This window comes from Ostrinia nubilalis, chromosome 30 (genome assembly GCF_963855985.1).
Source record: "Ostrinia nubilalis chromosome 30, ilOstNubi1.1, whole genome shotgun sequence".
Taxonomy (NCBI): Eukaryota; Metazoa; Arthropoda; class Insecta; order Lepidoptera; family Crambidae; genus Ostrinia; species Ostrinia nubilalis.
The window spans coordinates 4,580,510-4,593,346 of NC_087117.1; the positions used below are offsets into that span (position 1 = coordinate 4,580,510).

The window sequence follows — 12,837 nt, forward strand, 5'->3', positions numbered from 1 at the left end:
AACGTATACAGCTCAGTTATACAAACATGATAGTAAAACTCCCGTTTGAAAATTCCACGTAGTTTTCGCGGTATAAAAATTCAAAGTTACCTATTTTTTTACTTCAAAATTATGCAAAAATATTCTCACTCGTTAACTAATAACATTTAATTCATAATTGTTATAATACTTCATAGAGCTCTTAAAACTACACGTAATAAGCGTATTAAGTGCTTCGTAAACGCATTCAGTTAATTAGGAAAAATGATTTTAGTGATTTTTGTTTTTATTTTTTTTCTCAATTATACCTTAATATATGCAAACATTTTTAATTGCAAGATATAGTCTGATATTTAATCTAATTGTATAAAACAAATCAGCCTTAAATTCCGTGATATATTTGAGGAAAATCAAATTGAAAATATGCGAAATATAGAATTGTAAATTTCCCATCACTTTTTAATAGCAATATTTCTTTTGGATGTTTAAATATCATCAGCTCGATTGTACCAAATTATTGTATTGACATTCGATTTACATAGGTTTCAAATCGATGAGATAATTATTAAAGGTAGGCTAAATTTGACTTCCTAGATTTGTTTACATACTTTTTTAGTTAGTTACTTACATACAACTTAAGTTAATATAAGAGTGTTAAAAAAGAAAAAAGACTCGACTTTAGAACCTCCTCCTTTTTTTGAAGTCGGTTAAAAACAATGTGAATGTGACTTTTTAGAACCTTCAACACTGTGCACATAACAGGCGGGATTTGAAACTTTTTAGACATGAATTATTCCTTCCAAAATTGTCGATCCTAGACGCGTAAAAATTTTGTTCAGACGTTTTATGTTTTTTCTCAAATATATCACGGAGTTTAAAGCTGATTTTATTAATACAATTAGATTAAATATCAGACTATATCTTGCAATTAAAAATGTTTGCATATATTAAGGTATAATTGAGAAAAAAAATAAAAACAAAAATCACTAAAATCATTTTTCCTAATTAACTGAATGCGTTCACGAAGCACTTAATACGCTTATTACGTGTAGTTTTAAGATCTCTATGAAGTATTATAACAATTCTGAATTAAAGGTTATTAGTTAACGAGTGAGAATATTTTTGCATAATTTTGAAGTAAATAAATAGGTAACTTTGAATTTTTATACCGCGAAAACTACGTGGAATTTTCAAACGGGAGTTTTACTATCATGTTTGTATAACTGAGCTGTATACGTTTCATCAAATCAATGAGAATGTCCGTTTATACCGTCCCATAACACACTGTGCATTGTATCATTGTAATAATCGCGCAGAGTAAGGAAGGTGTTGCTGGACTTTAGATCGCGCACACGCATTTATGCAAAAATGCTGCCCCAGTTGTCAACCGACTTCAAAAAAAGGAGGAGGTTCTCAATTCGACCCGTATGTTTTTTTTTTTTTTTTTTTCTATGTTTGTTACGCGATAACTCCGCCAATTATGAACCGATTTGAACAAATCTTTTTTCAGCGTATAGGTAATACCTCAAGGGTGGTCCCATTTAAATTTAATAATAAAAAAAACAACCCCCAAGGGTGGAAAATTTGGGATGAACTTTTTTATACGCAATATCTCCGCCGATTATGAACCAATTTGAACGATTATTTTTTTGTTGAATAGGTATTATCAAAAGGGTGGTTTCATGCGAATTTGAAGAAAATATTTCACCCCCAAGGGTGGAAAATTGGGGATGAACTTTTTTATAATATACATTAAGAATATGGTCTCAATGTACTGCCTACCTTCAGTGGTAACATCAAGGTAATAATTAGTTAACTAAAAAGCAAGAAATAAGTTAAATTTTATAAAAAAAAATAAAACCGACTCCAAAAAACCTACACTAAAAAGTAGAATAATAATTACTAATTACCTACTTATTTATTAGGACGAATTATTAATATTTATGTAGGTATACCATGATTGATACTTTTGGAGTCGGTGCAGGCAAACTTTACATGTTTCATAATCTTGGCACCGACTCCAGAAGTATCAATCATGGTATACCTACATAAATATTAATAATTCGTCCTAATAAATAAGTAGGTAATTAGTAATTATTATTCTACTTTTTAGTGTAGGTTTTTTGGAGTCGGTTTTATGCAAACTTGTTTAAGTTCTAACACCATTTAAAATCATAAGGAGATCGCCTCTGTGGTGATCGCACACCTTAGCAGTATTATGTACCTATGGTATGGTAACACAGGAATTTTGTTTTCAAAGGGGTCACTTAAAAATTTGGTATTGATGGTGAAAATGGGCATTAATTAATATTTTATTCTGTGACCTCGGTACTTAGGTGCTGCTGCATGCACCGAAAGAATTTTCCTTACCATTTTTTTCCAACGAAGCATCTAACTCGGCATTGTAGCTTGTAGGGTAGGAGGACCGCGCGCCCAGCTCGATGACAGCAAGATGATGGTTGGTTGACAGAAAGTGTTTTGTTTGACGCTTCGTTGGGGTGAGTTATTTACATAACCTACGCAAAGTTAATACCTACCTAAGCTAGATATTTTACTTTATGGACCTACGTTATCATAGCCTACGTCCAGCAGTGAACTACACCCTGTGTAGGTAGGTACAAGACAAGGATTGGTAGATAGTGTGTGAATGCTCCTGCCCTACTTTAATAATTTTATTTACTTACAGACCTATAGTATTGTCTGTTACTTGATTCTGCCTTCATTCTTCCTAGTCTTTTTTTTGGATTCTCGGGGTGTTGATTTAACTAGTGTTGACAGTTAGTGTGTCGGGAATCGGGTAGGGGTAGACTGTAGAGGGAAAAAAAATTCGGGAATCAATTCTTTACGTCGGGACTCGGGATCGGTATTGATATAGCGAAATTACTAGTTAGCTTTTTTTTTTTATGCTAGACAAGGCAGGTATTGCAATGCTCGGTTTACAGTTTACACCTACATTTGTCCCTAACTACTTAAACAGAATCTCTATGAGGCCCAAGAGTAGGAAAACTAAAATGTTTAACACTAATTCACGAGTAGATAGATAGTGTTATCTATCTAGTCAAACTGGACACATTATCGCATTAATAAGGAAAAGCATTTTATTAGCACTCAATATCGAGTGATACTGGGCGAGGTATCGTGACCTCCGCACAGTAGCCTCGCTAAAAGAAGACGTGACTCATGCCTGCTCCTTCCTCGAGTCACTCGAGTGATGTCGTGGTCATTGCGACAGACTTATGATTCACTCAAATATTTTATTGTGTTTAAATTCTACAAGAAACAAAAGCGACGTCGTTATCGACGAAATCGAGCGACGTTTCATCATAGCTCACTAATCACTTTACTTAGGTGTTATTTATATCTTTATGACGTTATTAGGCGTTTCGAGAACCAATTAGTGTGCTATTTAGAGGTTATTTGAAGGCTACAAACAAATTAAGGATAGGAAAAGCACAAACTAGTTTGGTTAGTAACAAGACAACAAGTGGCCCATGTTTTGTCATTAAAAGCCCAAAATGGTCTCAGAAACTAAAGTATAGCGTGACTAAGTGACTTTAATGAACGGAATTCTACATTTCGCAAGACCCACCTACTTTCACTCAGCAATGAGTATTGTCCCGTTAGCGGGCGACTACCTGCCCCTGCCCGCCCGCAATGAAAAAAAAAACAAGTTTTTACAAAAACATATTTAATATAGCATCAGCAGCATCAATCATTACAGCAATTTAAAAATACAATGTCGTAAAAAAAAGTGATTTGATTATTTAATTACTCTTTCGTTCGGCTTCAATTGCAACTAAGGACGAGATGGCGTCGATACTCAGACACTTTAATTATTATTATACATGGAGTGAAGGCACAGGGAGGAGGCCTAAGCGGCCCGTTGCGTTCTCTGTATACGTCAATGCTTTCTAAATACATATTCGAAGGGTTACGCGCACGCTCTCATATTTAAATACTATAATGATTTCATTTCATATTACGAGTAGACGGCTTAGAAGCCGTGCACCTTCAGCTGCTCCGGCTTAACAAGCCCGGATTTCGTTAGCCACTGGCAAATATTCTCGCGCTGGTCGCCTTGCAGTTGCAGAACCTCCCCGTACTCCGGATGCTCGACAACCGTACCGTTGCAAGCGAACTCCTTCTTGCATGCCCTCACAATCTTCTTCAGGTCATATTCCGACGACAGCCCTTGCACCGTAGTCAGCGTCTTACGCCCGTTCCGCTGCTGGATCCGGACGTGGACTAGACCATCTTGCACGTCGTCCTCCGAGCTTTTGATAGCATCGGCGAATGGGTCAAATGTGTTGAGATTCTGGATGGACATACGATTGAACGTCACTTCTCTTTGTTGCACAAAACGCTGCGATATAACGCACAAACACGGATACTGGCTGCACTGATAATGCGTGACAACGATGCACGCAAACGACCAATTTACGCAAACACCAAAATGTAATGGCGGATTTGGGCCGAAAAAGAATGTCACGCGGAGGCGGAAATTATCGATCACACCATAGACAAGAATCCTCTATAAAGCTGTTCACTCACGAGCGCAATTTTTACAAATAACCGATAATTAAATAACGTTATTTCGTTATATTATTATTAGCCCTTCAATTTGGCATACAATTTTGGAACATAATCGTCGTATTTTGCAACGTAAAAATTTCCGGCAACAGGCGTTCCTAGTTTATATTGTTGAGCAAATTTTGCAATGGAAAACTTTCCTCTCTTGTCTCCGGAGTTGTTTGGGAGTTTTGATATTTTTGAAAAATCACATTTCTCTGGCTGTTTATATAACAAGAATACATAGCGATGAAGTCCTGTACCTTTTGGTGGGCCAGATCCAATATAATCAGATAAAACTTCACTTTTGTTCATATCTCCTCCAAAAATATTCCCGACAAGCCAATGATGCCATTCTCTGAACTTAGGATTTTCACGACTTGGTGCATCAGGATCAACCATAGCTAAAGTGTAATATTCGGATTCCTTTGGTGTCCATTTCACAACAGGCTTATCCTTTACTTGCGTTGGAGTAAGTTCCTTACCCATGTCCACGCGAACTCCGCTAGGGTATTGAATATCCAATAACTCTGATGGAGCAGTTGTGAGTACATCCGGAACAATACATTGCTGCTTGAAAAGTGTTTGAACAGACATTGCTTTAACAATACTTTGCCCGAACAAAAATAGAATAAATTCAAGAAAAAGATAACTTGAACAAATACGTTTACGCAAAACAATATTCATGACAATAATTATTTAAGTCAAACGAAACTGTTGCCAAGCAACTGTTTTTTTTTTTAACTTTTATATCCTCATTTTTCCCGTTTTGTTAAAAATATTGGCAATGAAATCTTTTAACTGGATAAATAAAATGTTTTCACGTATTCCTTATTTTTGATTGAATTAATTTTAGTCTACTGGATAGTTATTTTTTTAAACATAATAACGATATTTTTCACAATAACGGTGTTACAATAGTGTGAACCTTTCCTAATGTAACTTTTGTTGTCTGTGGTTAACCGGAAGCAAAGTCAATTGAGCGTTTTATTAATGTGGTAGGGATAGGATTAAGGAGGGAAAAAGAAATTATTATTTTAACCTTTTGCACGCCAGCCCCTTTTTACGTCACTTCACGCCCGACGCCAAGCTTAGTAAAATTTCCTGTGATAGTGATTTTCTCTAGTGATGGGACATCCACAAGTATTGTTTAGGTATTTTTTTGGAATTTGGGGTGATTAACAGTAATAACTACGAACTGAACTGCAATAAAACACAATTTCATAACAGTTTCGAACAGATTTTATTTCTAATCTATAAAATACAATAAGAAAAAAATAAAAACCTTCTAAATTTTCATGTCATTACAAGGTAAAGTTCACAACACTATTTGGCAACTATAGTTGTCTACGGCGTCCCCAAATAAGTGTTTTTATAAAAAAATAGAGTTGGAAAAATACATAATTATTATATCGATGAATCTATCTATAATTAATATTATAATCTACTAGCTTTTGTCCGCGGCTTCGCCCGCGTGAAATAGTAACACCCGCAGATCGTCATTATAGCCTTTATGTTACTCTATAAAGTTTGGATGTCTGGATGTTTGTTACTCTTTCACGCAAAAACTACTAAACGGATTTTGATGATACTTTACAGTATTATCTACACTAATATTATAAAGAGGAAAACTTAGTTTGTTTGGTTGTAATGAATAGGCTCAAAAACTACTGGACCGTTTTTAAAAATTCTTTTACCATTCGAAAGCTACATTATCCACGAGTAAATAGGCTAAATTTTATTTTGGAAAAAAATAGGATTCCGTAAAGTATGTAGATAATGTAGTCAACGCGCGCGAAGCCGCGGGCGGAAAGCTAGTTGTTTATAACCCAGAATAACATATTATAGACTATAATTTATGACGATCTGTGGCAAACGAAATTTCACGGCGGGTGAAGCCGCGGGCAAAAGCTAGTTACTCTATAAACAATGAGACTAGTATCATCCATATCAGTCATATCCGTTCAGTACTTTTTGCGTGAAAGAGTAACAAACATACATCTATACATTCACACAAACTTTCGCCTTTATAATATTAGTAGGATACTAATATCTATACTCTATACTAATATTATAAAGCTGAAGAGTTTGTTTGTTTGTTTACTTGAACGCGCTAATCTCGGGAACTACTGGTAAACGTCATACAGAGACTTCTACTTTGTATTGGAAGGTAGTAGTGAAAAAAGAAAATATTGACTTACCGACATAATATTCACATCACTATCTGTTTATTAGCTTCGCTTATGACGTCATAAGCGGGCGACTATAGTTGCCCATGGCGTAGGGATGACCATGATTTAAAAAAATCTAGAAACGTCTAGAAGGGTATACCTCCTTATCGATAATACTCGTAGTATTAACGTTTATTGAGTTCAGGCAGTGGTTCAAGGCGGTCAGTTTTAATAAATTAGTTACGCACATCATTACAAGAAAATAGTTTCGTGGTTTTAACGTCTTGTGGTTCAAGATACCAAGTGTAATCGTTATGTTACAAGATAAAAATTCTGATATTATTGAAGCCAGTCAGGAGGAACGCCAAAGTTCCAATTTTGTATCCCAGAAAACGAAAACTAAAAACCAGCGAAGACAAAGCTTCACAAACAGATAGCAGCTATGTTCAATATATTAAAGTCAGTGAGGACGACATCCGTGCCGTTATGATAAATGTTGACGATGCACACTTTTTCAATTCACATCCTCGTGATCCGCGGAACGAAAGCTTTGCTGCTTTAATAGCGTTTGAAATGGAGAAGGTACCACCAGAGGATCGCTCCTTAGTTTACGTAAAAATAATTGACTTCATTCGTAAAGTTAGAGGAGAACGCAGTATAAATTAAAGTTACCCGTCGCCAGAATACTGAAAAAAGTGCTGAAATATTAAATTTTCGTCAAAATTATGTGAAAGTGACATTTAGTTGATTTCAAATATTAAATAATAATACTGAATTACTGTTTTTATTTGATTATTACAATATGATTATCTAAATGAGCACATTTCTTAGGTAAAAATATACGATATTACCCCATCACTAGCTGACATCTAAAGTGGTCATTGGCGCCGTAACAAGTGACAAAATCGTAAGAATTCAATACTAACTTTAAACTCATTTTTCACATTTACTGACTAAATTTATTACACAAATTTTAATTTATAATGTATTTTAACATTATTAAGAATGTTTATAACGCAATTAATAGTCTCTAGGGCGTCCTGTAAAAAACAAAAATATTGTTGAAAAAGCAGCAAAATTTAGACAACTTTAGTTGCCAATGGCGTCTTAGTTACGGGACCGTTTTGCAACTATAGTTGTCAATGGCGTTCAAAAGGTTAAATTTAAGCTGGCACCATAATTATTTTCCTGGATCCTAGTCCTAGAATAAATTACCTAACTTTGAAAGTCTACATAAATGGGTCCTACCCATTAAAAATAAAACGAGATTTTTAACGGGGTCAAAAAAGTTATGAAGTACTAGCTTTCCGCCCGCGGCTTCGCCCGCGTGGAATTTTGTCTGTCACAGAAAAACTTTATCGCGCGCGTCCCTGTTTCAAAAACCGGGATAAAAACTATCCTATGTTCTTTCCCGGGACTCAAACTATCTCTATGCCAAATTTCATCAAAATCGGTTGCGAGGTTTAAGCGGGAAAGCGTAACAGACAGACAGACAGACAGACAGACAGACAGACAGAGTTACTTTCGCATTTATAATATTAGTTGGGATGATTGTTAAAAAATCATTTTTACAGACTAAAATATTTATTTACATTTATTAGCATACAGTAAACTCGACGAAAATTCCAGTCAGTGTATTATTACTCGGCATTATAAAATATCAATCTATAATAAAGTACATATATTATGATCTATTTTAACAAAAGTTGTCAGAAAATGGCACAATAAGGCAAATAAATACTTTGTGTGACATCATAGTATTATTATTATGTAGTTAAATTAAGAGCAATATTGTAACCAAATTTTCCTAGTCTGTGCCATGAAATGGTAGTCTGATACTGATAAATAATGATTCATTCAGCGACAGTTAAAAGACAAAATATTGATACCTTAATCTATAAATAAATGAAAATTGTAAAATAATACAAGGCATACGGTTACTTCTAGTACATTAGGCAACATTTTGGTTACAAAACTTGTTTATTTTTTAAATAGTGGACTAAAAACTAAATAGAAAATTATTAGAACAAGTCAAAGAAACTTAAAAGTTCATTGGAAGTCTTAACAACCCTTATCCAGGTACATATAGCGACCTTCACCAAATTATCGGGGGGCCTGCCCACACTACATCTTCCATTATAACTAAATTACTGTGATATTATAATGTACAGAAGACAGCACACCAAGCTAAACATTTTGCTATGTAATACAGACAGTTAAAATGCTATTTAAAACAAAAAAAAAAAATTTTGATGCGCTGTCAAGATACAAATCTAAAACGAAGTAAAAACTTTACTCAAGATACATGTTTGCTCTTAGCCTTTGTTAAAAGAGCTTCAGCCGTCAACGGCTGCCTCAATTTCCTGCCAACATTGTCCGATTTCAACTGCAGAACAATATCTTGAGTGTTTTTCAGTCTCTTCTTCAAATTTTCTATTCTTTTCTGCCTCGATGTAATTTCTAAAGTAAATTCTTCTGTATCCTTAGTCATATCGTCGACTTCTATATTTGGGACAGTCTGTTTAGGCTTAAAACGGTAACTGGATATGGTTTCTAGTTGTAAATTCAAAATTTTGTTCTCCATCAAGGAAGTTTTCTGCTCGTAGTCGACGCACATTTTGCCGAATTTCTTGCGCGATTCTACCACTATATTCATGAGGTTTTCGCACTTCTCCTCCATTGTAAGGTCATCTGGAATGTTTTGAAATCATATAATTAAGAGAAACATGGATAGAACTTTAGTACTTTACAAAACAGTACACACCCATTTCTTGGAGAATTTCGATTTGTAATCGAGTAGCAAGTAAACGTCTGAGATTCTTAACACTAGCTATTGATAACAATAACGATAGCTAATCAAATAAATGTTTTATTTGAGTTTAAATTAGAACAAACTATAAAACAACTGTGTCAACAACACCAACCAACTGCCATTTTTTTGATTTTGAAATTTTGGAAGCTGTCAGTACCAGCAGCACTGACAGCTGTCAGTGTCAAAAAAAGGTATTTTACAATGTCGAAAATATAGTTGGCACCGGCTGTTTATAATAGGTCGTCGGACATCCGCAGACCAATGACCTTTTCTTATTGCAACCTGCGAAAAACGAGTTTCATTTTTAAATAATTTTGATAATTTTCTCGACACACACACTCAGCGAATATTTAGTTGGTTTGTTACAAGGATGTTATGGATATCCGTAACCGCAACCGAAATTATCGGATATCCGAAATAAAATAATATCCGTAACCGAAACCTATTCAAAAGTTTCGGCTAAAGGCAGTCTAAATCTTAATATTTTTTCGATATTTGTTACTTCGCTGGCATTCCCTGGCGCTAACTGATATCCCTGTTTTATCTTTATCATAGGTGTTGTCATAGTACATAGCATCTATTAGAATTTTTACCCTTATAAAATTCTAATATCCGTAACTGAAATTATCCGAAACTTTCGGATAATCCGAAATGATTTAATATCCGTAACCGTAACTGAAACTGGTATAACATTATAACAGCCGTAACTGTCCGTATCCATAACCGAAACTTCATATCCTCCCTGGTTTGTTATGTCACCTTATGTAATGTTTTCCCCTATTCCACATAATTATCCCTACTGAGATATCCCCACTGGTAGGGATTTTTTGACAATTCCAATAAATATTTAATTTCACTTTCCACTTTTCCATTGAATGATGATTTTGATTTTTTTATTCTAAAATAACAATGTTCCAAGTTCCAACCAATTACCATTTGGTCGTCCGACATCATTGAGTGTCATTGAGTAAAGCCAAGGAAAATGTTCATAGAAAAGTACCTTTTTACTCTTTGGTGTTGCCAGAAGAAACAAAACAATAACTTAGTAGTTTTTATTTATTTAATCGTACTACATTATTATTAAGGAGTAACAATATTAACACAATTTTTGATCATCCTCATGAACTCGGATACAGAAATCTGAAAAGATATTACATAATTAATGAAATTTTCATGAATTTGTGTAACGTTTTACACAAATTTTACACATGTTTTATACTCACAAAGCCATCGTAGTCTTTGTCAGCATCGTCAATCATCTCCTCTATTTCCTCATCAGTCAAATAAGTTCCAAGGATTTGAGTGACTTCTTTCACGTTTTCAAAACTTATGAGACCTATAAAAAAGAAAAACTCAAGTTAGGCTAGATAAACTAACCAGCTAGAGGCAAGCATTACGAAAATACAATCGACATCAAATAAGTCGCACCTCCCGCGACAAGCACTTTCAAACGTATGCATCCCCATTTCCTACCAATATTGGCACCATTAAAAAGCCTAGTTCTAAGCTTAATTTCATTAAAGGAAAGTTTTTTACCCCAAAAATGTGTCTTTAGAAGGATCTAGAGTCATTTCTTCAAAAAATAGGTAGTTACGCTTGAGCCAATTTTTATGGCTATAAAACTGTTAAGTTGGGATTAATCGCTATCCATCTGTTAAAGAGGACACGTGAGATCATTATTTGGTTTTATAACCATAAAAGTTGGTCTAACTAATTGATCCCAGAGGTGAGCCCAAAGTGAGGTCTTTTTTCAAGTCACATTTATGGTATAATATGTTAATCTTTTATTAAAAAATTAAATGTGTTTTTCTTTAAGGATATTTATTGGGCTTTCAAATAACACCAATATTGTTGGGGCACCATGATTGTGTCAGAAGTAAATCTTTAAAGTTCGCGTCGCGGAATGTGCGGTTTATTTGATGTTGAGTATATTTGATCAGAAAAAAAAAATATTCAGATGACCATAACAACCTAAAAATAAAAACAACTTGCGCTTTAAGTATTTTAAATTCGTACCACTGTCATCTATATCAAATAGGCGGAAGCTTTTCATTATGTCTCCATCGCTGTCTTGTGACATGATTTTTCTCATTATTGCCGTTTCAAAGTTCTCAAAACTAAGCTTCCCTGTGTCTCCTTTATCAACGCCTTGCACCATTTGTTGCAGCTCCTCTTTGGTTGGTTCATAGCCTGCAACAAAATGGGAAAAGTAAGGTAAGGGTAAGGTAATTAACAGTAGTTTTAAAATTGCCTGTATTTTACAACAATATAGGTAGGTACCGAGAGCTTTAATAGCAACACGAAAATCTTCAGCTTTTATTTTCCCTTCACCAGTGTAGTCCAGTAGATTGAAAGCTTCACGCAGATCATTTTCCTGAAAACAAAATAAAGGAATTTATAACTAAGTATTGAAAAAAGTATTGAGTATAAAGACTCAAATCTTCAAAGAATAACAGCGTAATAGCCGCAAAAATCTGGTGAAGAAAGAGTTTGTTATTAATATCTTCAATCTTCAAAACTTTTTCTGATAAATTATTTAAACATTACACGTTGTTACCAGTTGCTGACAAGGTACCTGCTCAGAAGTGAGCGTCAGTTTAGCCTGAAGCTGATTAAATGTTGGTGATTTTTGCAAATCTTCTATTTCCTTTTCGGAAAATTGAGCCGTCCCTGATAAATCCTCAAGATCTGTGAGATCCATTCTTTCTTTTATTATAACAATCTTACTTTTGGTACATGTAGTTAAATACAAACAACTGATCTATTTGGCTGCGTTGCTATGTTAACAAAAGGTAGGTGCTATCGAACAAACTGTTTAGGGTTACCATTTACCATTCTTGAATGTATTATTAATTTCATTCTAGGGTGTCATTAAACAAATTTTTGGACTCCCAAGATTAGAGTAAGAGTCACCTATATTAGAGTAAGAGCTAGTGAACGCCAGAACTACGTCATTTTATAAAAGCTTTTTTAGGGTAGCTCAAAAAAGCCACGATGACCCAAACTTCATAATTCACCAATATTATATCCTACATTGGGAGCATACGCTGACAAATTTTCAGTTCACTAGCTATAAGTACCTGTTCCAGGGTAAGAACTAGTCGAGCACAAATGGTTTTTTCCTTTTCTTCTGGTTCAACTTCTGCATCTGCTTCTCTTTCTGCCAAGTCTTCAGCGGGATTCATAACGTAAATTTAGTGTTCAGAGAACACTAAAAAAATATAAAGGAATAATATTAGTTTGAAAATAATTTAAATTGCTTGTAACTTTATTAACTTTTCTGCAGACAAAATTGCTTGACAAAAA

At 34.5% G+C, this 12,837-nt stretch overlaps 3 protein-coding genes across 5 annotated transcripts; all 3 read right to left on the minus strand.

Annotated features, from left to right (window-relative positions):
- Positions 1-3,650: 3,650 nt before the first annotated feature.
- LOC135086205 (eukaryotic translation initiation factor eIF1) lies at positions 3,651-4,444 on the minus strand. Its single transcript, XM_063981004.1, has one exon. It carries the CDS (start codon positions 4,304-4,306, stop codon positions 3,974-3,976), a length of 333 nt encoding a protein of 110 aa, XP_063837074.1. The 5' UTR covers positions 4,307-4,444; the 3' UTR covers positions 3,651-3,973.
- Positions 4,445-4,574: 130 nt separating this feature from the next.
- On the minus strand, positions 4,575-5,240 carry LOC135086204 (protein D2-like). The gene has a single exon (XM_063981003.1). The coding sequence runs from the start codon at positions 5,233-5,235 to the stop codon at positions 4,588-4,590; it is 648 nt and encodes a 215-aa protein (XP_063837073.1). The 5' UTR covers positions 5,236-5,240; the 3' UTR covers positions 4,575-4,587.
- Positions 5,241-10,572: 5,332 nt separating this feature from the next.
- On the minus strand, positions 10,573-12,786 carry LOC135086060 (uncharacterized). Of its 3 annotated transcripts, none has more exons than XM_063980828.1 (5): positions 12,612-12,786; positions 11,812-11,905; positions 11,548-11,721; positions 10,755-10,867; positions 10,573-10,671 (listed from the first exon to the last, which is right to left on the minus strand). In XM_063980828.1, exons 1-5 carry the CDS (start codon positions 12,714-12,716, stop codon positions 10,612-10,614), a joined length of 546 nt encoding a protein of 181 aa, XP_063836898.1. In that variant the 5' UTR covers positions 12,717-12,786; the 3' UTR covers positions 10,573-10,611. The 3 variants fall into 3 exon arrangements, with proteins under 3 accessions (XP_063836898.1, XP_063836897.1, XP_063836895.1); XM_063980827.1 differs by lacking the exon at positions 12,612-12,786 and adding an exon at positions 12,107-12,299; XM_063980825.1 differs by lacking the exon at positions 12,612-12,786 and adding an exon at positions 12,089-12,299.
- Between the last annotated feature and the right edge of the window lie 51 nt (positions 12,787-12,837).